The 25,101-nt window shown below is 50.0% G+C and overlaps 1 protein-coding gene across 1 annotated transcript in view; it reads left to right on the top strand.

The window, feature by feature from the left end:
* LOC140467965 (lysophosphatidic acid receptor 1-like) overlaps positions 1-25,101 on the top strand; it is a 100,977-nt gene that overhangs the window by 40,129 nt on the left and 35,747 nt on the right. The window contains exon 2 of the mRNA XM_072564059.1: positions 17,854-18,635. Coding sequence (XP_072420160.1) covers positions 17,903-18,635 — 733 coding nt within the window. The 5' untranslated portion in view covers positions 17,854-17,902. The remainder of the gene's footprint in view (positions 1-17,853; positions 18,636-25,101) is intronic.

Genomic DNA, 25,101 nt, shown 5'->3' with positions numbered 1-25,101 from the left:
CCTATGTCATGTGGTCTCCTCAAAGTCTCATGTTTCGTTCTACCTTGGGTCACTTTAATCATGACCTGCTATTGATGTTAACTTTGTTTCTCCTTCCAGATCTGCTGAGTTTCTCCAGCGTTCTCCCATTTAATTTCCAATCCAGTGTTTTGTCTTAAAGGTCTAGATAAGGTGGACAGAGGAAAGCTGTTCCATTGGTAAATGGTCTGAGTTCAGTGGAGATTGGGTTTAAGATTTAAAGAAGTGGTGACAGGGTGAGGACTAACGTTTTCACATAGTGAACTGGAAGTTACTGATGGTGGCAAGAATGGAGATGGTGAGCAATTTCAAAAGAACATTGTATGGGTGCCTGCAGGATGTGAACTTGCCGAGGAGATAGAGCAGGCAGCATGGGACTAGCTGGATTGTGATGCTTTTTAAAATAAATGTTGGAGGTGTGACATCACCCCCACCCCTTCCAGTAAAGCACTATAATATAAAAATCAAAAGATCAATGGAAAGTAATCTCATGTTTCCTCCCCAACCCCAGTGGCATCCACAGCCCACTGTTATATTGGGCGGAGGAGGAGGCGGCAGTGGTAGTGGTGGTGGTGAGGGATCCAACATGTGCAAAGGCAGGGGGCAGACAGTTTGGGTGCGGACTGCCTTCTCACGCACATACATAGAATTGCTCTGCACTAAGCTAGCATGAATTCTGGGCTGAATGACCTGTTATGACTTTGAGTGGAAATATACTTTCTACAGTGGCTGTATCCAAGCCATTCATCATTTTAAAGACCTCTATCAGGTCACCTCTAAATCTTCATTTGGCAGATTTTTTTTTTAAGAACACCCCAACCTTGTCTGATCTTTCCTGTTGGCTACAATCTCTCTCGCCTCTGACCATCCCTCCAAATCCTCATTTTGTCTTTTTTATACACCGTCTCCAGTGTGTCCTTTATATGCTATGGAGACCAGAACTGTGTCTGGCACTCTTGTGTAGTTTCACAATGACAATAGGAGCAGGAGTAGCCCTTCCGTAAGATCTGCCTCGCTCCGCCATTCAATGGGATCTTAGCTAAACATCCATACCAGTCCCCTGTTCCCACTTTCTCCCCACACCCTTTGATTCCTTTAGCCCCCAGAGCTATACCCAACATTTTCTTGAAAACACAAAACCACTATTATTTACAAGTCCTTGCCCCTTGCAATAACTGGCTGTGCTTTGAGTAATTTTTAGAATTTGCTTTGGGACATCTTGAAGGATCCTTGGTGTAAGTCAAGGTTTTGCTGCTGGCTTTGAGGTGCAGGACAAGAAAACTTGATCCTGGGGGTGAGCTGTACATATCCTGAGACCCAGAGATGGTTGCATGTGGAGTGAGCACTTGTGCACACACACCACTCCGGGGAAAACATTAGCAGTTGCTCTGTTGACGATTGGAAGAATGCTGAGTATGACTGATTATCTGCCAGCTCTCAGGAGAATTTGTACATTTGGATTGAGTTTGTGGTTCTGCACGTGATTCATTCGAAGGAGATCAACCTCCCCTCGGCTCTATTTTTAGCAAAGATTCTACAGTTTGTCGCTCTCTCACGAGGGAACCTGGTTGCGAGTTTGGATCTTGGTCTCGTCTCTTTGTCTCAGTCCTTGCCTGGATAATATCCCAGACTATGGTCAGAGGCAGAGACCCTTACCAGTGTGCTCGAGGTGCGGTTCTGAAAAGGGTGTTGAGAGAGTGCATGCAAGAGGGAGCTGCAAAGTGGAGGCGGCTTAAATTTTGAATGATTTGTGTCTGATATAAACCGGAACACAATTTAGTTCAAATTTGTTTCAACCCCACTGTAAACAAAGCCTGGCTGTTGTTATTGGTGAGCATTAAATTGGCACATTCTCCATGGCAACACCTCTACCAATCAGTCCATTTGCGACCCAGTCAGCATGTTCCCCTTTAGTATAAATGTTGGTTTCTCCCACACCCTTGATTTGGGATTCTTGCAAAATGTCCTGACTGAATGCAAGAAAACATGCTTTAATAAAATGTTTTTTTCCTGCAGTGGGGCGATCTGTTAAGTCTGAGAGAATCTTTTGCCTACACTATGGATAGCACCCCATGTACCTCCCCCTTTCTGTAATATTGTCTGTCTGTGCCCCAGTTTCCGCTCATCTGAAGAACCAGTGCTGGGCCAAATGGCCGCCTCCTGCATGTAGCAATTTGTACCTTTGTTCTCTCCAGAACAACTCCCACCAAACATCTCTGTCAACTTAGTGTCATAGAATCATAGAGATTTACAACTTGGAAACAAACCCTTCAGTTCAACCCATTCATTCAGACTATATATCCTAACCTAATCTAGTCTCATTTGCCAGCACTTGGCCCATAGTACTTCCTATTTAAACTAGGCCAAAGTCCTGTTGTTGCCCTGTTGACATTCCAGTTGCCTGTCATGCTGTGCTCCCTGACTTCTGCCTCCAGCTCTGACCATAATGGGATGTTAAATCCCTCCATAGCCTCACGCCTCCCTATCGCAGTAATCTCCTCCAGCAGTAATGCGCTCCCACACGTCTGTCTTACACAGCCTCTTCCCCTTCAACATTGATGGCAGACACTGAGGGCCTGAATGAGGAAAGACTTCTCCTTTTGTGTTAGTCATTTGTGACATGTGGGCGTCCTTGGCAGGGCCCAGTATTTTTGTCCCTAGTTGCCCCTTGGTGATGAGTGGTTTGTTGAAAGCTGCAGTCCATGTGCTGGGGGTTGACCAACAATACCCTGAGGGAGGCAAGGATATCGCTACACCTCAGTATGAAAGAGCAGCATCCCCCAATCGCCCCATGTTTTGAGAGTGTTGCAAACTTGTATTCCACAATGAACTTGGGCAAGGGCAAATTCTGAAGGGTTTTGGTTCATTTTGTGTTTGTTTCTACAGGGGAGCAGGTCACGGCTCTGAATCCAGGCATATCCTCCCCCTCGCAGCCACATCTCCGAGGCCAGTGTTGGTGCTGTGCCAATGTCTGCTTCATCCCCACCCCACCCCCCTGCAGTCATTAACCATTCCCCCTGGATTGTATTGCTAAGCCCTCTTGCTGTTGCTCCATGCCACCCCGCCCCCACTCTCTGGGCAGCACAAGGACGGTTTGTTTCTCAGAGGCGTCTGTAAAAACACACTCCGCACCTCAACCACTGATCCCACCCTCCGTTTCCAATCAACTCTACTTGGAAATTTCCATCCTGGTTTCTGACCCAGCCCTGCCTTCATTGCACTGGAGCACCATTTCCCCAATATCCTGAACATTGATCCCATCTTTCATCACACTATCCACTTCCAGAAATATTCCCATTGTCTTGCCCTCATTTTCACCCCCCCTTTCCCTTCCCCCCTTTTCCCCTCCCCCCACCCCCTCCCCTCCTCTTCCCCCTTTCCCCTCCTCTCCCCCCCTTTCCCCTCCTCTCCCCCCCTTTCCCCTCCTCTCCCCCCCTTTCCCCTCCTCCTCCCCCCCCTTTCTCCTCCTCCCCCCCCTTTCTCCTCCTCCCCCCCCTTTCCCCTCCTCCCCCCCCTTTCCCCTCATCCCCCCCTTCCCCTCCCCCCCTTCCCCCCCCTTCCCCCCCCCTCCCCCCCTTCCCCCCCTTTCACCTTCCCCCCCTTTCCCCTTCCCCCCCTTTCCCTTTCCCCTTCCCCCCCTTTCCCCTTCCCCCCCCTTCCCCTCCACCCCCCTTTCCCCTCCACCCCCCTTCCCCTCCACCCCCCTTCCCCTCCACCCCCCTTTCCCCTCCACCCCCCTTTCCCTCCACCCCCCTTTCCCCTCCACCCCCCTTTCCCCTCCACCCCCCTTTCCCCTCCACCCCCCTTTCCCCTCCACCCCCCTTTCCCCTCCACCCCCCTTTCCCCTCCACCCCCCTTTCCCCTCCACCCCCCTTTCCCCTCCACCCCCCCTTTCCCCTCCACCCCCCTTTCCCCTCCACCCCCCTTTCCCCTCCACCCCCCTTCCCCTCCACCCCCACCTCCATCCCCCCCCTTTTCCCCTCTTCCCCCCCCCCCCCACCCCCCTTTCCCCCCCCCCCCACCTTTCCCTCCCCCCCCCCACCTTTCCCTCCCCCCCCCCACCTTTCCCTCCCCCCTTTCCCCTCCCCCACCTTTCCCTCCCCCCTTTCCCCTCCCCCACCTTTCCCTCCCCCCTTTCCCCTCCACCCCCCTTTCCCCTCCACCCCCCCTTCCCCTGCCCCCCACCTCCATCCCCCCCTTTTCCCCTCCCCTCCCCCCCCACCTCCATCCCCCCCTTTTCCCCTCCCTTCCCCCCCCCCCCCACCCCCCTTTCCCCTCCCCCCCTCCCCCCCTCCCCCCCTCCCCCCCTCCCCCCTCCCCCCTCCCCCCCTCCCCCCCTCCCTCCTTCCCCTCCTTCCCCTCCTTCCCCTCCTTCCCCTCCTTCCCCTCCCCCCCCTCCCCTCCCCCCTTCCCCTCCCCCCCCCCTTCCCCCCCCCCCTTCCCCTCCCCCCCTTCCCCTCCCCCCCTTCCCCTCCCCCCCTTTCCCTCCCCCCCCACCTTTCCCTCCCCCCTTTCCCCTCCACTCCCTTTCCCCCTTTCCCCTCCACTCCCTTTCCCCTCCACTCCCTTTCCCCTCCACTCCCTTTCCCCTCCACTCCCTTCCCCTCCACTCCCTTTCCCCTCCACTCCCTTTCCCCTCCACTCCCTTTCCCCTCCACTCCCTTTCCCCTCCACTCCCTTTCCCCTCCACTCCCTTTCCCCTCCCCCCCTTCCCCCCCCTTTCCCCTCCCCCCCCTTCCCCTCCCCCCCCTTCCCCCCCCCTTCCCCCCCCCCTTCCCCCCCCCTTCCCCCCCCCCCTTTCCCCCCCCCATTCCCCTCCCCCCCCATTCCCCTCCCCCCCCTTTCCTCTCCCCCCCCTTTCCTCTCCCCCCCCTTTCCTCTCCCCCCCCTTTCCTCTCCCCCCCCTTTCCTCTCCCCCCCCTTTCCTCTCCCCCCCCTTTCCTCTCCCCCCCCCTTTCCTCTCCCCCCCCCTTTCCTCTCCCCCCCCCTTTCCTCTCCCCCCCCCTTTCCTCTCCCCCCCCCTTTCCTCTCCCCCCCCCTTTCCTCTCCCCCCCCCTTTCCTCTCCCCCCCCCTTTCCTCTCCCCCCCCCTTTCCTCTCCCCCCCTTTCCTCTCCCCCCCCCTTTCCTCTCCCCCCCCCTTTCCTCTCCCCCCCCCTTTCCTCTCCCCCCCCTTTCCTCTCTCCCCCCCCCCTTTCCTCTCCCCCCCCCCTTTCCTCTCCCCCCCCCCTTTCCTCTCCCCCCCCCTTTCCTCTCCCCCCCCCCTTTCCTCTCCTCCCCCCCCCCTTTCCTCTCCTCCCCCCCCCCTTTCCTCTCCTCCCCCCCCCTTTCCTCTCCTCCCCCCCCCCTTTCCTCTCCTCCCCCCCCCCTTTCCTCTCCTCCCCCCCCCTTTCCTCTCCCCCCCCCCTTTCCTCTCCTCCCCCCCCCTTTCCTCTCCCCCCCCCCTTTCCTCTCCCCCCCCCCCTTTCCTCTCCCCCCCCTTTCCTCTCCCCCCCCTTTCCTCTCCCCCCCCTTTCCTCTCCCCCCCCTTTCCTCTCCCCCCCCTTTCCTCTCCCCCCCCTTTCCTCTCCCCCCCCCTTTCCTCTCCCCCCCCCCCTTTCCTCTCCCCCCCCCCCCTTTCCTCTTCCCCCCCCCCTTTCCTCTTCCCCCCCCCCTTTCCTCTCCTCCCCCCCCTTTCCTCTCTCCCCCCCCCCCTTTCCTCTCCCCCCCCCCCTTTCCTCTCCCCCCCCCCTTTCCTCTCCCCCCCCCCTTTCCTCTCCTCCCCCCCCCCTTTCCTCTCCTCCCCCCCCCCTTTCCTCTCCTCCCCCCCCCCTTTCCTCTTCTCCCCCCCCCCTTTCCTCTCCCCCCCTTTCCTCCCCCCCCTTTCCTCTCCCCCCCCCTTTCCTCTCCCCCCCCCCCCCCTTTTTTCTCGTTCTCTCCTTGAGACCACCTCGTTCTCTCCCTCCCTCCTCTTGTCACTCCCATCTTTCTTTTATCTCACTCACTGCACACACCCCACACAAGCTCTCTCTTCCCCCCCACCCCCCACCCCACCCCCACCACACCCCAGTCTATTCTCTCCGAGCCCCCATTTCTATCTCTCTCTCTCTCTCTATTCACCACCCGCACCACAACCCCACAACCCCATCCAGTGTTGGGTATAATCTCTGATAAGACTGTTTGGAAGTGGGGGCCTTCAGTGTTTTGCGAGGCTCATCCCTATCTCCAGGATACGGGAAAGCCCGAGCTCAGATTTTCCTTGAGCTGACCAGGTAGCAGCAGCAACAGCCAGAGGCCTGGGCCTTGACAAAGACCAGCAGTGTGTGGGAATTGGCCAGGGACTCTGCTCCAGGAACAGACTTTCCCCAGCTTGGAACAAGTTTGGTTTGAATCTGCACAGTCTTCCCTCATGTGGCCACAACCTGGATTCTTTCCCCCTGCTTCCACCACCACCAGCTCCCCCCACCCCCCAACTACCCCGTTCAGTCTGAGCCATGCTGCTGTGACTGTCCCAGAGGCCTCTTTGGCCCAGTTTTCCTCCTGTTCCTTGTTGGATTGGCCAGGCTGACAAGAGCCCCCTGTGTGGTTCCAGTCTGCACATCCAGACACAAGCAGTAAATAGCTCCATGTTTACTTGTGGGTGCTGTATGTTCCGACCGTGTCTGAATCCCATACAGCCCCTCTTGTCTCCTTACCTCCTATGTCCAGCTCATTGGCCCCAAAGTGGTCAAGGTGACCCAAGCTTTGTTACCAAGGCAACAACAGGGGGACGCAGCATACATGCGCGCATACACACACAGGCTGAAGATTAATCCCCCAACGGTGTGGTTTTATATTCGAAAATTCTTTTTCTCCGAATTGCTTTTTTGTCCCCCTTGACCATTTTATGTTGGCTGTAAAATGAAAGCTTGCAGACCGAGGGAGGGGGCAAAGGATGTTTGACTGACGAATCACACATTTGGCTATGGGAAAATATCTCTTCCCTCTGTGTCCCTCTGTCGCTCTCACACCCCAATGGGGGGGATTATATTATGCTAACTCTGTTCAATCAGAGTTGGCGATCCTGGGGAAACAGAGTGATCTGGTTTCGTGTTGATTTTTTTTTCTCATTGTTTTAGTGTTGCCTTTCCCTAATTGCCCCTTGAATCAAATGGCTTGTGTGAGCCCTTATTAGGGGGCAGTTAAGATTCAACTGCATTACTGTGGGTCTGGTGTCACAAGTTGTCCCTGACCAGGTAAGGATGGCAGTTTCCTTCCCTAAAGGACAATACCAGATCAGGTTTTTACACCATCACTGGAAAACTGCCTTTCGACTCCAGATTTATTAAATTTATCGAATTTACTTAAATTAATTTTTAAAAATTCCTCCCAATCTGTGGCTGTGTTTCTCCTGTATCTGAGTTTGTCCTAGGTGTCAGGATTTCTGGTCTGGTGATGTTTATCGCAATCCCACTGCCTCCCTACTGTTCCTAGTCCAGATATGGGGTGGAGTCAAAAGGAAGGAGGACTTTGCTGCATTTGTGTAGCATCTGAAACCGTTCATGACAAATCTAGGACCTGAGGTGCACCAATGGGGGTTGCCATGGCAACCTGTCAAACCATTGAGCATCATGAGGGAGCAGTAAACTTTGAGAGAAATCCCTGTTGGGGTGGAAATGTAGGCTCTGCCTTGCCTGATCCCCATCTTCATCACAGTCTCTGACGGAGGTGATGGCCTAGTCATATTCTTGCTGCACTGAGTTCAAATCCCACTGCGGCAGATGGTGGAGTGAGAATTCAGTACAAAGAAAATGGAATTAGCAGTCTACTGATGACTATGAACTGAACCCATCTGGTTCACTTTATGTTCTTTCGGGAAGGAAACTGCCATCCTTGTCTGGTCTGGCCTACATGTGACTCCAAACCCACAGCACTGTGATTGACTCTTAATTGCCCTATTAGGGATGGGGCAATAAATGCTGGTATAGTCAATGAGAGAGACACGTTAAGCCATTCAGCCCCATGAACCTGCTGTTCTGTTCTCTGATTTGATTTCTGATTACCTATCTCCCTTTCCCTCATCTGGTTGTAACTTCAACTTCGCATTCCCTGCCAGCCCTGCCACTCCCAGATTTAACAAGAATTTATCCCCCTCTCCTGTAAAAATATTTAAAGATTTGGTTCCCACTGTCTTTTGAGGAAGAATGACTTTTGAGGCCCCATGAGAGAGAGACTTTCAAATGGGTGATTCCTTAAGTTGAAGCAGTGATCTGCAGTTTCAGATCTTCCCTCATCCATTCCACATCTGCCCTGTTGAGGTCTCTCCAGACGTTATAGGTTTCAACTAATTGCTTCCAGCAGAGTTGCTAATGGGGAGACAACTCTCCACAGGGTTAATTCTGATCTTCCAGACCTGAGGGGGGGGGGGGGTTGGTGGCGAAATGGCATCAGAAATGCCACTGGTGAACAGAAGATTCCACTACGTGAGAGACACAAAATTTACTTCAGGGGATGATGATTGTAGGGACCAAGGGAATGGCCCTGCATTGGTAAGAGGTCAGGTCCTGTGATGTATAACGTTCGAATTGGTGCGACAGTCCCGAACAAGTACGTGGACCATGTGAAAGCCACAAACTCGCAAATGGTGAGAGCAAAACTTCCCCACTTGACTGCCTTTCTGGCTGTTCTGGAACCCATGGGCTCTCCCTGTCCGTTGAAGACGCCTTGGAATCAGAGATGGATGTGGCGGATATCCCCGCCTCGATGTCTTTACTGCCTGAAGAAGAGAACAAATTTCTTCCAAGACATTCCAGGTGCAAGAGGTGAGCTGCTGTGTGTGACGTGCTGCCTGTATTAGAGGCAGAGTTGGAGGAACCCGAACTAGTGCTAAAATGTCTCAGGAGGAGCTACAAAAGAAAAGAACCAACCTGTGTCCTTAGAGGGATAGGGATGTACTGATTGTAATGAAATCAGAGTTGAAAAGTGTGGTGCTGGAAAAGCGCAGCAGGCCAGGCAGCATCTGAGGAGCAGGAGAATCGATGTTTTGGGCATAAGCCCTTCTTCAGCCAGGTGGACCTCCTAGAATATAACAAGGTAAAAACAATAACTGCAGATGCTGAAAACCAAATACTGGATTAGTGGTGCTGGAAGAGCACAGCAGTTCAGGCAGCATCCAAGGAGCAGCGAAATCGATGTTTTGGGCAAAAGCCCTTCATCAGGATGAAGGGCTTTTGCCCGAAACGTCGATTTCGCTGCTCCTTGGATGCTGCCTGAACTGCTGTGCTCTTCCAGCACCACTAATCCAGCTCCTAGAATATAAGTTCCCTGTTTGGACTAGATTAACAGCCCCAATCAGGGAGCCCATGGCTGACAGATATTAACAGGTATGGCAGAGGTTCTGTTCACTCTGAGAGCTGGCTCTGAGGGAGCTGGAGTCAGTGTCAAATACTCTCCATGTATAAATAAATGATGCCTCTGTGGAGGTATTTCACTTCCTTTTAGCTTTCCTGATTCTTTGCTGTACCTGTATGCTAACCATTTGTGATTCATAGAACATAGAACAGGGCAGCATAGTACAAGCCCTTCGGCCCACTATGGTGAGCCGAGCATTTATTGTAATCTAAGATCAACCTAACCTACACACCCCTCAATTTACTGCTGTCCATGTGCTTGTCCAGCAGTCACTTGCATGTCCCTAATGTCTCTGACACTACTACCACCATTGGCAGTGCATTCCATGCAACGACCACTCTCTGCATAATGAACCTACCTCTGACATCTTCCCTATATCTTCCTCCAATCACTTTGAAATTATGACCTCTTGTGACAGTCATTTTTGGCCTAGGGAGAAGTCTCTGGCTATTTGTTCTTTCTATGTCTCTCATTACTTCGTACACCTCTATCAAGTCACCTCTCTTCCTTCTCTCCAGTTTGAAAAGCCTTAGCTAACTCAACATCTAAGACAAGCCCTCCAAGCCAGAGGGTAAATCTTCTCTGCATCCTCTTTAAAGCATCGACCTCATTCCTATAATGAGGTGACCAGAACGGGACATAATATTTCAAGTGTGGTCTCACCAGGGTTTTATAGAGCTGCAGCAAAATCTTGCGCTTCTTAAACTCAATCTCTCTTTTAATGAAAGCCCAAAAACCACACGCCTTCTTAACAGCCCAAATGCTTTAATTCCCCCTCCCACTCTGCTAAGGACATGCAAGTCCTGGGCCGCCTCCACTGCCAAACTCTAGCCACTCGACGCCTCATCTTCCACCTTGGGACCCTCCAACCACGTGGGATCAATGTCGATTTCACCAGTTTCTTCATTTCCCTTCCCGCCACCTTATCCCAGATCCAATTTTCCAACTCAGCGCCATCCTCTTAAAGTATCCTACCTGTCCATCTTCCTTCCTACCTATCTGCACCATCCTCCACTCTGACCTATTACAATCACCCCCCCACCTCCATCTACCTAGCGGATTCCCAGATACCTTCCTGTTTCCCCCTGCCCCGCCCCAGCCCCACACCGCCCCAGCCCCACACCGCCCCAGCCCCACACCCCCTCCCATTTATCTCTTAGCCCCTTTTTGGCCACCCCCCTCATTCCTGATGAAGAGCTTATGCTTGAACCGTTGACTCTCCTGTTGCTCGGATGCTGCCTGACTGGCTGTGCTTTTCAAACACTACGCTCTTCTACTCTGATCGCCAGCATCTGCAGTCCTCACTTTCTCCTACCACCTTGGGTGGCAAGTTTGAGGGTTCTAAATATGGACCCCAAGATCCTGCTGGTCTCCACACTGCCAAGAATCCTATCTTTAACCCTGTGTTCAGCATTCAAATTCTACGTTCTAAAATGAATCACCCTATTTAGCCAGGAAGACCTCTATGTGCCACTTCTCAGCCCAGGTCTGCATTCTGCCAATGTCTTGTTTTAGCCTGCAACAGCCTTCGACAAAATCTACAACCCCACTGACCTTTGTGTCATCAGCAAACATACTAACCCACCCTTCTACTACTACATCCAAGTTATTTACAAAAACTACAAAGAGCAGAGGCCCAAATCAGTCGTATGCCTCTGGTAAGCAAGGTACAGGAAAGGATTCTGAGAGATAGGATTTATGACTATTTGGAACCGCTGCGGGACACCACTGGTCACTGACCTCCAGGTGGAATACCTTCCATCCACTACCATTCATTGTCTTCTTTCTGTATCCAGTGAGTCAAACTTCCCTGTATCCCATACCTCCTAACTTTTTGAATGAACCTACCATGGGAAACCTTATCAAATGCCTTACTGAAATCCATATACACTATATCCACTGCTCAACCTTCATCAACTTGTCACATCTTCAAGTAATTCAATAAGGCTTGTGAGACATGACCTCTCAAAGCCATGCTGACCATCTTTAATCATACTGTTTTTCCAAATAGGGTTTATGACTATCTCTCAGAATCCTTTCCAGTACCTTGCTGAGCACAGACATAAGGCTGACTGGTCTCTAATTCCCAGCGATTTCCCTATTCACTTTCTTGAACAGAGGAACAACATTCGCCTCCCTCCAATAATCCAGTACTACTCCCATGGAGAGTGAAGATGCCAAGAGCATCGCCAGAGGCTCAGCAATCTCATTCCTTGTTTCCCGTAGTGACCTTGGATATATCTGGTCAGCTAACCTTGGATATATCTGAGGACTTACCTGTCCTGATGCTTCCCAGAGTTTCCAGCACATCCACTTTCTTAATATCAGTCTATTCAAGCCTATTAACCTGGTCCACTGAGTTTGGACTATCAACAAGGTGCCTCTCTCTCGTGAATACTGAAACAAGAATCTCTTTTAGGGCCTACCTCTTCAGACTCCAGGCACAAGTTCCCTCCACTATCCTGTTTGGCCCTATTCTCGGTAAAAACAATGACTGCAGATGCTGAACACCAGATTCTGGATTAGTGGTGCTGGAAAAGCACAGCAGTTCAGGCAGCATCCGAGGAGCAGTAAAATCAACGTTTTGGGCAAAAGCACTTCATCAGGAATACAGGCAGAGTGTCTGAAGGGGACCCTATCTCTGATCATTTTCTTATTCCTCATGTAGGTGTAAAACGCCTTTGGGTTTTCTCTCCCACCAAAGCTTTTTCATGGCCCCTCCTAGCTCTCCTCAGTCCATTTTTGAGTTAAAAAAGAAAAGAACAAAGAAAATTTACAGCCCAGGAACAGGCCCTTCGGCCCTCCAAGCTTGTGCCGATCCAAATCCACTGTCTAAATCTATTGCCCAGTTCCTAAGGATCTGTATCCCTCTGCTCCCCACCTACTCGTGCATCTGTCCAGATGTACCTTAAATGAATCTACCATGTGTGCATCTATAATCTGTGCTGGCAGCGTGTTCCAGGCACCTACCAGACACTTCTGCATAAAGTACATTCCGCGTGTATCCCCCTTAAACTTTTCACCTCTCACCTTGAACATGTGACTTCTTGTTATTGAATCCGTCACCTTGGGAATAAGCTTGTTTCTATCCACCCTGTATATACCCTTCATCATTTTTGTAGACCTCAATCAGGTCACCCCCCCCCCCCCCAATCTCCTTTTTATTTCTAATGAAAACAAAGCTAATCTACTCAACCTGTCCTCATAGCTAGCACCATCCAGATCAAGCAACATCCTGGTAAACATTCTCTGCATACTCTCAAAGCATCCACATCCTTTTGGTAATGTGGTGACCAGAACTGTACACAGTATTCTGAATGTGGCAGGATCAACGTCTTGTACAATTTTAATATGACCTGCCAGCTCTTAGACTCAGTGTACCCCATCCAATGAAGGCAAGCATACCATGTGTCTTTTTGACCACTCTAGCCACCTGTGCAGCCACCTTCAGAGTCCAATGGACCTGAACTCCCAGATCTCTCTGCTCATCAACTTTTCCCAAGGCTCTTCTGTTTGCAGTATAGTTCGTTCGAGAATTAGACTTCCCAAAATGCATCACCTCACATTTGTGTGGATTGAATGCCATCTTGCCTCTCCATCCCAACTCCATCTCATGCGAACTACATAGTCCAATTGGAACTGTTTAAGGCTGTCTGTGTCAACCCATCTTCCCTCGGCTCCCCCAAAGCTGAATTGAAATCCACCTGTTGAACTAAAGTACGATCCTGAGCTACAGAAGGATCATTGGTAGAAGTGACCAAACAGGATTGATTGGATTTGAGGGAGGTGGTTAAGGAAGGAAATGTTGGAATTTTGGGCCCAATTAATTTGAGATGGAGGAGTGGTGCAGCCATCTGGTGGGGACGGAGTGTGGGTGGGCAAGAGTTAGTTTGGTGTGTCAGAAGCTGGAGATAGGGAGCAAGGCATAATTTCACCAGGAGCTTGACAGAATCTTCCTGGGATACTACAGGATTCTGCCTCTGGGGTCACTTGGTCATAGTTTGATTTGCTGTCACTGGACTAAGATGCTGTGTCAGTGGCTTCTTCAAACTGACAAGTGCATTCTGACCTATTGGCAGCCCCTCAGCTCAACCTCAGCACACCCCTTCATCTCGACTCAGCCCTCAATTAGATTTAAAATAGTGATAGAAAAGGATAGACTAGATCTAAACATTGAAGTTCTAAATTGGAGAAAGGCCAATTTTGACTGTATTAGGCAAGAACTTTTGAAAGCTGATTGGGGGCAGATGTTCACTGGTAAAGGGATGGCTGGAAAATGGGAAGTCTTCAGAAATGAGGTAACGAGAATCCAGAGAAAATATATTTCTGTTAGGGTGAAAGGAAAAGCTGGTAGGTATAGGGAATGCTGGATGACTAAAGAAATTGAGGGTTTGGTTAAGAAAAAGAAGGAAACATAAGTAAGGTAGAGACAGAATAGATCGAGTGAATCCTTAGAAGACTATAAAGGCTGTAGGAGTATACTTAAGAGGGAAAATAGGAGGGCAAAAAGGGGACATGAGATAGCGTTGGCAAATTAAATTAAAGAGAATCCAAAGGGTTTTTACAAATATATTAAGGACAAAAGGGTAACTAGGGAGAGAATAGGGCCCCTCAAAGATCAGCAAGGCAGCCTTTGTGTGGGGCCGCAGAAAATGAGGGATACTAAACGAGTATTTTGCATCAGTATTTACTGTAGAAAAGGATCTGGAAGATATAGATTGTAGGGAAATAGATGGTGACACCTTGCAAAATGTCCACATTACAGAGGAGGAAGTGCTGGATGTCTTGAACCGCATAAAGGTGAATAAATCCCCAGGACCTGATCAGGTGTACCGTAGAACTCTGTGGGAAGCTAGAGGAGTGATTGCTGGGCCTCTTGCTGAGATATTTGTATGATTGATAGTCACAGGTGAGATGCCGGAAGACTGGAAGTTGGCAAATGTGGTGCCACTGTTTAAGAAGGGTGGTACGGACAAGTCAGGGTTCTATAGACCAGAGAGCCTGATGTCGGTGGTGGGCAAGTTATTGGAGGGAATCCTGAGGGACAGGATGTACATGTATTTGGAAAGGCAAGGACTGATTAGGGATAGTCAACATGGTTTTGTGCGTGGGAAATCATGTCTCACAAACATGATTGAGTTTTTTTGAAGTAACAACGAGGGCAGAGTGGTAGATGTAATCTGTATGGACTTCAGTCAGGCGTTCGACAAGATTCCCCATGGGAGACTGATTAGCAAGGTTAGATCTCATGGAATACAGGGAGAACTAGCCATTTGGATACAGAACTGGCTCAAAGGTAGAAGACAGAGGGTGGTGGTGGAGGGTTGTTTTTCAGTCTGGAAGCCTGTGACCAGTGGCGTGTCACAAGGATCGGTGCTGGGTCCTCTACTTTGTCATTCACATAAATGATTTGGATGTGAGCATGAGGTACAGTTAGTAAGTTTGCAGATGACACCAAATTTGGAGGTGTAGTGGACAGCGAAGAGGGTTCTCCAATTATAACAGGATCTGGACCAGATGGGCCAATGGGCTGAGAAGTGGCAGATGGAGTTTAATTTAGCTAAATGCGAGGTGCTGCATTTTGTGAAAGCAAATCTTAGCAGGACTCATAACTTAATGGTAAGGTCCTTGGGAGTGTTGCTGAACAGAGAGACCTTGGAGTGCAGGTTCATAGCTCCTTGAAAGTGGAGTCGCAGGTAGATAGGATAATGAAAAAGGCATTTGGTATGCTTTCTTTTATTGGTCAGAGTATTGAGTACAGGAGTTGGGAGGTCATGTTGCAGCTGTTCAGGACATTTGGTTAGGCCACTGTTGGAATATTGCGTGCAATTCTCGTCTCCTTCCTACCAGAAAGATGTTGTGAAACTTGAAAAGATTGACAAGGATGGTTGGATTATTTGAGCTATAGGGAGAGACTGAACAGGCTCAAGTTGTTTTTTCCCTGGAGTGTCGGAGGCTGAGGGGTGACCTTATAGAGGTTTACAAAATTGAGGGGCATGGATAGGATAAATAGACAAAGGCTTTTCCCTGGGGTTGGGGAGACCAGAACTAGAGGGCATAGGTTTAGGGTGAGAGGGGAAAGATACAAAAGAGACCTAAGGGGTAACTTTTTCACACAGAGGGTGGTATTGGTATGGAAAGAGCTGCCAGAGGAAGTGGTGGAGGCTGGTACAATTGTAACTTTTAAGAGGTATTTAGATGGGTATATGAATAGGAGGGGTTTGGAAGGATATGGGCTGAGTGCTGGCAGGTGGGACTAGATTGGGTTGGGATATCTGTTCGGCTTGGATGGGTTGGACTGAAGGGTCTGTTTCTATGCTGTACATCTCTGTCACTCTGCAAATGACCAGCTTGTCTATGTGACATGGCCTCTTGGAAGAACACACTATTTTGCCTATTAAATATCGGGAAGCCCTTGTTTTCTATTCGCACGCCAAGCTCTTTCCCAAAGACTCCATCCATCTCCTTGACAGCGGTCAATTCCTTATGATCATGGGATAGAGTTGGATGATCAGCCTTGTTCCTGTCTTTTCTGCATCACCTTTGAACCCTTTAACCTAGGCAGCCAAATCCAACTCCTCCCTGAAACATTCAATTTTTGTTTGGTCTCAACTGCTTGCTGTGGTCACGAGTTCCCTGACTCCCCATTTTCTGCGTCAAGAAATTCCTATTAATCTCAGTCTGAGGATGATCAGGTTTATTGAAGGACGGTTCATTTTTATTGGAGGCAGTATTGGAGACAAAATTGGGTGGTGCGGTGGCGTAGCGCAAGAGACCCGGGTTCAATTCTTGCCTCGGGCAACTGTCTGTGTGGAGTTTGCACGTTCTCCCTGTGTCTGCGTGGGTTTCCTCCGGGTGCTCCGGTTTCCTCCCACAATCCAAAGATGTGCAGGTCAAGTGAATTGGCCATACTAGGTTGCCCATAGTGTTAGGTGAAGGGGTATGTGTAGGGGAATGAGTCTGGGTGGGTTGCTCTTCGGAGGGTGGGTGTGGACTTGTTGGGCCGAAAGGCAGGTTGGGACTCTACTCACTGGAGTTTAGAAGAATGAGATGGTCTCATTGAAACATAAGGGGCGTGACAGGGTAAATGCTGAGAAGATATTTGCCCTTCTGGGAAAATCTAGGACCAGATGGCACAGTCTCAGAGGCAGCAATTTCAGACTGAGAAGATGGAATTTCCTCTCTCTGAGGTTTGAGTCTCTGCCTCCTGCCTCTCGTTCCTCTTAAACCTGTCTGCCACAATATCATCTTGGAGTGGAGTTTTGTTAATGTTCCTATGAATACGCCATCATTATTTATTACATTTAAAGCTCCACATTGTATGTTGAACCTTGACTTAGTTTAGCATTGCTGTTTGGGAACCTTATATCTTTGATCCAACAAGTAAGAGCACAGATGCAGTTCATGGTTAACTTTCAGGCATTATGGGATGTTTAAGAGTTGATAGGTCACTATTTATAAAAACAGGGTCAACCATTCAAGGCCAAGACTAGATTAAATCTTTCCATTGAGGATCATGGATCTTTGGAGCTCCCTTTTTCTCTTGTCATCTAAGGCAAAGATTTTGAAGAATATTTTTTTTTGAAGGCACAGCTGGATAGATTCTTGTTGCTGAGCAAGGAGGTAAAAGATTATTGGGATTGGACAGGAGGTAGAATTAAGCTAATGCTTGCCAGTATCTTATTGAGTGGCAAAACAAGCTCAAGGGGGAGAGTGGCCTGCTTCTCCTAATTCATATGCCATTGTTGAGGTGATATACAAGAGCTATTATGTTTCCAAGTTAATTTAGAAGTGGACTCCACACAGGCTGTGAATGCTCTGTGACAAGCTGTTGAGGTATTCGGGCCTGGCATATTGTCCACCATTTGACTTTCCTTCTCCTTTCCACACTCTCGCCACCATCTCTCAAGGGAGGCAACCAAGTAGGGTTATTTAGTCCTGGATGGTGCTGAGTTTCATCCAGGAAAGTTGGGGGGGAAGCATTCCATCACATTCTTGTGGTCTAGTTTAGTTTTAGTTTAGGACTATTGTCGCCATGGACTTGTTGGACTGAACAGTCTGTTTCCATGCTGTATGACTCTGTAAACTTACTGGGCAGGGGAGACCGTGATTTGCTGTTGGTCTATGGGTCTCCTGGCTGGCACGGGGCAAGGGAGGGGGCAGAGCACCAGGGTGGGGGAGATCTACATCGGTAAGGACTGGCACCTCAAGGGCAGTGCCTGCTGCTTGTTCTTGCAAAACAGCCAGCGGTCAGAGAGCTTCTTAGAAGGGGAACGCAGCATCCAGTTTGTGCAGAGCAAGCCCCCGCAGAGAGCCAGGTGAACAACAATAGGCCTGTGCTTTTGGTTGGGGTGGTGGGGAGGAACCCACTGGTCAGATACAGCGAAGTGAGCCTGTTGGCATAATGGGTCTGAGTTCAGACAGTACATTGGCTGTTTCCCAAGGCCTGACCTAATTCTGATTTGCAGGTGCAGTGCCAGGATTGTGGGCGACGTGAAAGTGGGCCGCAGGGACACCATGGGTGAGTGCTTCCACAACCGCTCTGTCTGGTTTTTCTACAACAGCACAGGCAAGGAACTGAGTCCGATCTGGAGGACCAAGGACAAGCTGGTCGTGTCACTGGGCCTGCTGGTCTGCGTCATCATTATCCTGGCCAACCTGCTGGTCATCGTGGCCATCGCCATCAATCGCCGCTTCCATTTCCCCATCTTCTACCTGTTGGCCAACCTCGCGGCCGCTGACCTCTTCTCTGGCGTGGCCTACATGTTCCTCATGTTCCACACCGGCCCACGTACCATACAGCTCAGCGTGCGCACCTGGTTCTTCAGGCAGAGCCTTCTGGACATCAGCCTGACTGCTTCAGTTGCCAACCTCCTGGCCATTGCAGTGGAGCGCCACCAGACCATCTTCCAGTTCCAGCTGCACAGCAAGATGAGCAACCAACGCGTGATTATTCTCATTGGCTGCATCTGGTGCACGGCTGTTCTCATTGGATTTATCCCGCACCTCGGCTGGAACTGTATCTGCCATCTGTCTACGTGCTCTCGGATGGCACCGCTCTACAGCCAGAGCTACCTGATTTTCTGGGCTGTCTCCAACCTGGTCATCTTTGGCGCCATGTTGCTCAACTACCTTCATATTTACTATTACGTCAAGCAGAAAACCCAACGTATGTCTCGCCATACGTCATTCCAGCAACGCCACAAGGACACCATGATGAACCTCATGAAGACCGTTGTGATGGTTCTGAGTGAGTTTTCTTTTTTTCTCTCACTTTTGCTCCTCCCTCTCGCTCTCGCTCTCGCTCTCTCCCTCTCGCCTTCTCGCTTTCCCACCATGTCAGGTTTTCCTCCGTTTAAAAAAAAAAGAATCGGCCTCTGTCGTCCTCCCCCATTAAATAAACTCATTGTGTCCTAATTTTAGCCTCAACTCTACATTCCTGCATACTCCCCCAATAATCTCTTATCCCCACAGTCATCAAGAATCTATCTCGGCCTTATAAAAGATTCAAAGATTCTGCATGCAGTGCCTTTTGAGGAAGGCAATTCCAAAGATTATTCCTCTTGAGAGAGAAAATGTTTCCTCATCTGTCTATTGGCATCCCATTATTTTTAAATTCTGACACCTATTTCTAGAATCTGCCCATAAGAGGAAACATCCTTTCCACAACCACTCTGTCATAGAGTCACAGAGATGTATGGCATTGAAGCAGACCCTGCAGTCCAACTCATTCATGCTGACCAGATATCCTAAATTAATCTAGTCCCATTTTCCACCATTTAGCTCCTGCCTCTAAACCCTTCCTATTCATATACCCATCCAGATACCTTTTAAATGTTGTAATGGTACCAGCCTCCTCCACTTCCTCTGGCAGCTTACTCCATACACTCACCACACTTTGTGTGGAAAAAGTTGCCCCTTAGGTCCCTTTCAAAATCATTTCCCTCTCACCCTAAATCAAGTGCTCTCATTCTGGACTCCCCCATCCCATGGAAAAGACCTTGTGTACTTCCCCTATCCATGCCCCTCATGATATTGTAAAACTCAGCCTCCAACACATCGGGGAAAACAGCCCCAGCCTGTTCGACCTCTCACTATAGCTCAAACCCTCCAACCCTGGCAACATCCTTGTAAATCTTTCCTGTACCCTTCCAGGTTTCATAACATCATTCCGATAGGAAGGAGACCAAAGTGCACACAGTATTCCAAAAGTGGCCTAAACAATGTCCTGTACAGCCGCAATATGACCTCCCAACTCCTGTACTCAATACTCTGACCAATAAAGGAAAACATACCAAATACCGCCTTCACTATCCTATCTACCTGCGACTCCACTTTCAAGGAGCTATGAACCTGCACTCCAAGATCTGTTTGTCCAGCAACACACCCGAGGATCTTACCATTAAGTTACAAACCTGCCCAGATTTGCCTTTCCAAAATGCAGCACCTTGCGTTTATCTGAATTAAACTCCATCTGTCCTTCGCCCATTGGCCCATCTGATCAAGATCCCATTGTACTCCGAGATACTGTTGCTGTCCACTACACCACAAATTTTGGTGCCACCTGCAAACTTACCATACCTTCTACGTTCATATCCAAGTTTCTATAAATGACGAAAAGCAGTGGACCCAACACCGATCCTTGTGGTACACCATTGTACATGGGGCTCCGGTCTGAAAAGCAAACCTCCACCACACCCTCTGTCTTCTACCTTTGAGCCAGTTCTGATGTCACATGCTCAGTGACTTCCACCCCCCCAACTGCCCGTGTTTGCTACCACTCCTGCCCCCACCAACGCCACTCACCTGCATTCTGCCGACACGCCCCCTGCAGGTCCCACTATCACTATCCCTGCCCCCCCAGAGCCCTGAGGGGAACAACACCTCTGCTCATGACTCCACCCCCATTCCCCCCCACCACCACACCCACTCCAGTTACAGGCTCCATCCCCCACTCCCAACTCCATAACATCCTAGCCTTGCCGAGTTTTCACCATTCCTCCTGACCTCCCCCTCACTGAGGACGAATATCAGTCCTCAGCAAAGGACTCACCTTCATCCCCGTCCGCCCACGCATCAATGAATTTAATACGCGCCATAATGTTGAACACTTCTTCCGCCGGCTCCGCCTCTGGGCTTAACTTTTACAATCAGGACTCCCGCCCACCTTCCGAAGACCCCTTCACTCCCCTCCAACACACCTGGACACCCCGTGCTGGCCTATTACCTGCCCTCGACCTCTTCATTTCCAACTGCCGCTGGGACATTTAACCGCTTCAAACTGTCTACCCCCCTCCCCCACTCCAACCTCTCACCCTCACAATGTGCAGCCCTCCACTCCCTCTGCTCCAATCCCAACCTCACCATCAAACCAGCAGATAAAGGCGGTGCAGTGGTAGTCTGGTGCACTGACCTCTGAAGCCAGACGCCAACTCGAAGACACCTCTTCCTACTGCCCCCTCGACCATGATCCCACCCCCCCATCACCAAACCATCATGTCCCACACCATATAGAACCTCAGCACCTCAGGAGATATCCCACCCACAGCTTCCAACCTCATAGTCCAGGAACCCCGCACTGCCTGATTCTACTTCCTTCCCAAGATCCACAAGCCTGACCACCCTGGCCGACCCATTGCCTCACCCTGCTCCTGCCCCACTGTGAACTCATCTCCACTTACCTTGACACTGTCCTATCCCCCCTAGTCCAGGAACTCCCCACATTGAGACACCACCCACACCCTCCACCTCCTCCAAGGTGTCCGTTTCCCCGGCCCCTAATGCCTCATCTTCACCATGGATATCCAATCCCTCTACACCTCCATCTGCCATGACCAGAGCCTCCGTTTCTTCCTCTCCTGATGTCCCCAACAGTACCCTTCCACTGACACTCTCATTCATTTGGCTGAACTTGTCCTCACCCTTAACAAGTTTTCCTTCGAATCCTCCCACTTCCTTCAGTCCAAAGGGCTAGCCATGAGCACCTGTATGGGCCTGTCTCTTTTTGGCTACATAGAACAGTCCACCTTCCATAGTTACACCGGCACCACTCCCCACCTCTTCCTCCGTTACATTGATAACTGCATTGGTGCCACCTCGTGCTCCCGCGAGGAGGTCGAGCAATTCATCAACTTCACCAACACATTCCACCCTGACCTTTAAATTTACATGGACTATCTCTGACACCTGCCTCCCCTTCCTGGACCTCTCCATCTCCATTAATGACGACCGACTTGACACTGACATTTTTTACAAACCCACCGACTCCTGCAGCTACCTGGATTACACATCTTCCCACCCTACCTCCTACAAAAATGCCACCCTGTATTCCCAATTACTCCGCCTCCGCCATATCTGCCCCCAGGAGGACCAGTTCCACCACAGGACACACCAGATTACCACCTCCTTTCGAGACAGCAATTTCCCTTCCCATGTGGTTAAAGATGCCCTCCAAAGCATCTCACCTACATCCCACCCCTCCGCCCTCAAACCCCACCCCTCCAAACCCCTCGTAACTAGGACAAAACTCCCTGGTGCTCACCTTCCACCCCACCAATCTTCGCATAAACCACATCATCCGACATTTCTGCCACCTCCAAACAGACTCCACCACCAGGGATATATTTCCCTCCCCACCCCTTTCCGCCTTCCGCAAAGACCGTTGCCTCCGTGACTACCTGGTCAGGTCCACGGCCCCCCCTGCCCCCCCCCCCCCCAAACAACCCACCCTCCCTTCCTGGCACCCTCCCCTGCCACCGTAGAAATTGTAAAACCTGTGCCCACACCTCCTCCCTCACCTCCATCCAAGGCCCCAAAGCAGCCTTCCACATCCATCAAAGTTTCACCTGCACATCCACCAATGTCATTTATTGTATCTGTTGCTCTCGGTGCAGTCTCCTCTACATTGGGGAGACTGGACGCCTCCTAGCAGAGCGCTTTAGGGAACATCTCCGGGACACCCGCACCAATCAATCCCATCGCCTTGTGGCCCAACATTTCAACCTATCCCCCCTCCCACTCTGCCGAGGACATGCAGGTCCTGGGCCTCCTTCACCACCATTCCCTCACCGCCTGGAGGAAGAGCGCCTCATCTTCCGCCTTGGAACACTTCAACCCCAGGGCATCAATGTGGATTTCACCAGTTTCCTCATTTCCACTTCCCCCACCTCCCCCCAGCTCCAGCCTTCCAGCTCAGCACCGCCCTCATGACCTGTCCTACCTGCCTATCTTTCTTTCCACCTATCCACTCCACCCTCCTCTCTGACCTATCACCTTCATCCCCACCCCTATTCACCTACTGTACTCTATGCTACTTTTTCCCCACCCCCACCCCCCTCTCATTTATCTCTCCACCCTACAGGCTCCCTGCCTATATTCCTGATGAAGGACTTATGCCCAAAACATCGATTTTCCTGCTCCTCGGATGCTGCCTGACTTGCTGTGCTTTTTTCAGCACCATTCTAATCTAGACTGTGGTTTCCAAAATCTGCAGTTCTTGTTTTTACCCTGTATCCAAATGGGTCTGCCCTCCCTACAGTATGGAAGCAGGCCATTCGGCCCATTGAGTTCACACCAACCCTCCAAAGAGCATCCCACCTAAACCCATCGTCCTACTTTCTCCCTGTAACCCTGCATTTCCCATGGCTAACCCACCTAGCCTGCACATCCCAAGAAACTACAGTCAGTTTAACGTGGCCAATTTACCAAACCTGCACATCTTTGGACTAATACACATCTTATATGTTTCAATTAAGTCAGCTCTGACTGTTCTCCGCTCCAGTGGATACAGGCCGAGCCCGTCTAGCCTTTCCTCATAAGACAATCGAAAGCTATGGTGATCTGACATAAGATCCGCTTATAAAATTTCGGGAGATGATGGCCTAGTGGGTATTATCACTACACTATTAATCTTCTGGGTAATGTTCTGGGGACCAGGGTTTGAATCCCACCACAGTGGAATTTGAATTCTGTAAAAAAGATTGGAATTGAGAGCCGAACAGTGACCATGAAATTTTGTAGATTGTCATAAAACCATGTGGTTCACTAATGTCCTTTTTAGGGAAGGAAATCTGCTATCCTTAGCTGGTCTGGCGTACACATGACTCCAGACCCACAGCAAAGTCGGTGACTCTGAACTGCCCTCTGAATTGGCCCCAGCAAACTCCTAAACACCAGGGCATTCCAGGATCGTCAACAGATGGTCACTTGCCAGTGATAGCCACATCCCATGAAAGATTGAAGAGAAACATTTAGACTAACTCCCATCTGAAATCTTCAACACCTAGGAGCATACCCGACTATTCCTTCCTCCCTCTTTTTTTTCTCTTTTTTTCTTCTTTTTTTTCTTTATTTTTTTTTTCTCTTTTTTTTCTAGCACCCTCCCTTCCTCCCTCTTGTTTGTCTGGTTTGTCTGCATGATTGGCCATTACACTCACGAGATAAAGGTGTTTCTCCTCAATTCGCCCATTGGACGATTAATGACTCTGACTCTATCTGCATGACCCCTCGTTTAGGACGCCCTGCAAATTGGAAACATTTTCTCTAAAGCCACTGTATCAAAGCCTGTGTAAGTTTTCAAGAGCTCCCTCTTCTTTTTTTCAAGTTATTCTGGAAAAAACGTCAAACCTCATAAATTTGCCCTGGATTCTGTTGATCTGTTTTGTCCTGCCTTTAATGTCTTTATTTTATTTGTCACAAGAAGTCATGCACAATATTCCCACAGAGAGTCAAACAGGGATTCGCTCCAGTCTTGCAGTCTCTCCCTCTAGGTTTGAGCCAGCTTGATTTACTTTTTTACAGGCCTGAGTTGCTACCCCTAATGATTTCTCAATGTACTCATCTGGATTCTTTTTTTTTGCCCTCCCACCCCTCTCATAGGGGATGCGGTGCATAGTGCCCCTATCTCAGGGCCAGTAGCCCTGGGGTTGAGTCTCCAGGCTGAAGAAAGTGCACTCAAAACGTGGTCAAACATGCTGATTGCGAGACACTAAATCCTTCAAATTCGTCTGATGGCAGGCGGTAAGAACAGGACTCATACACCATGGAAACAGACCCTTCAGTCCAACTTGTCCATGCTAGCCAGATACTCCTAAATACATCTAGAACCATTTGCCAGCATTTGGCCCATATCCCTCTTAAACCCTTCCTATTCATATACCCGTTCAGATGCTTTTTAAATGTTGTAATTGTACCAGCTCCTCCACTTCCCCTGGCAGCATCTGCAGTTTTTTTTTGTCCACCACTTCTTCTGGCAGCTCGTTTCATATATGCACTATCCTCTGCATGAATAAGTTGCCCCCATATATCCATTTTAAATCTTCCCCTTTTCACTTCAAATCTATGCCCTCTGGTTTTGGACTCCCCTACCCAGTGGAAAATCTATTCATGCCCCTCATGATTTTATAAACCTCTATAAGGTCACCCCTCAGCTTCCAATGACTTAAGGAAAATAGACCCAGCCTATCCAGCCTCTCCCCTTAGGTCAAACCCTCCAACACCCTTGTAAACCTTTTCTGAACCTTTTCAAATTTCACAACCTCTTTCCTATAGCAGTCTGTAGGAGTCTCCTGGTTAGTTATCCTACAGAGTAAATGATCTATCACCGTAGTACATTGCCCATAAACATGGACCAATCCAATGGAAGTGCATGGCCCCATCTTCAGAAACAGGAATAGGTGAGACAACAGACCCTGTTTCTCAATTTCAATTTCATGCTG

Source organism: Chiloscyllium punctatum, chromosome 46 (genome assembly GCF_047496795.1).
Source record: "Chiloscyllium punctatum isolate Juve2018m chromosome 46, sChiPun1.3, whole genome shotgun sequence".
Taxonomy (NCBI): Eukaryota; Metazoa; Chordata; class Chondrichthyes; order Orectolobiformes; family Hemiscylliidae; genus Chiloscyllium; species Chiloscyllium punctatum.
Note: the sequence above shows the minus strand (reverse complement) of the source record. Positions and strands in the feature narration are given on the sequence as shown.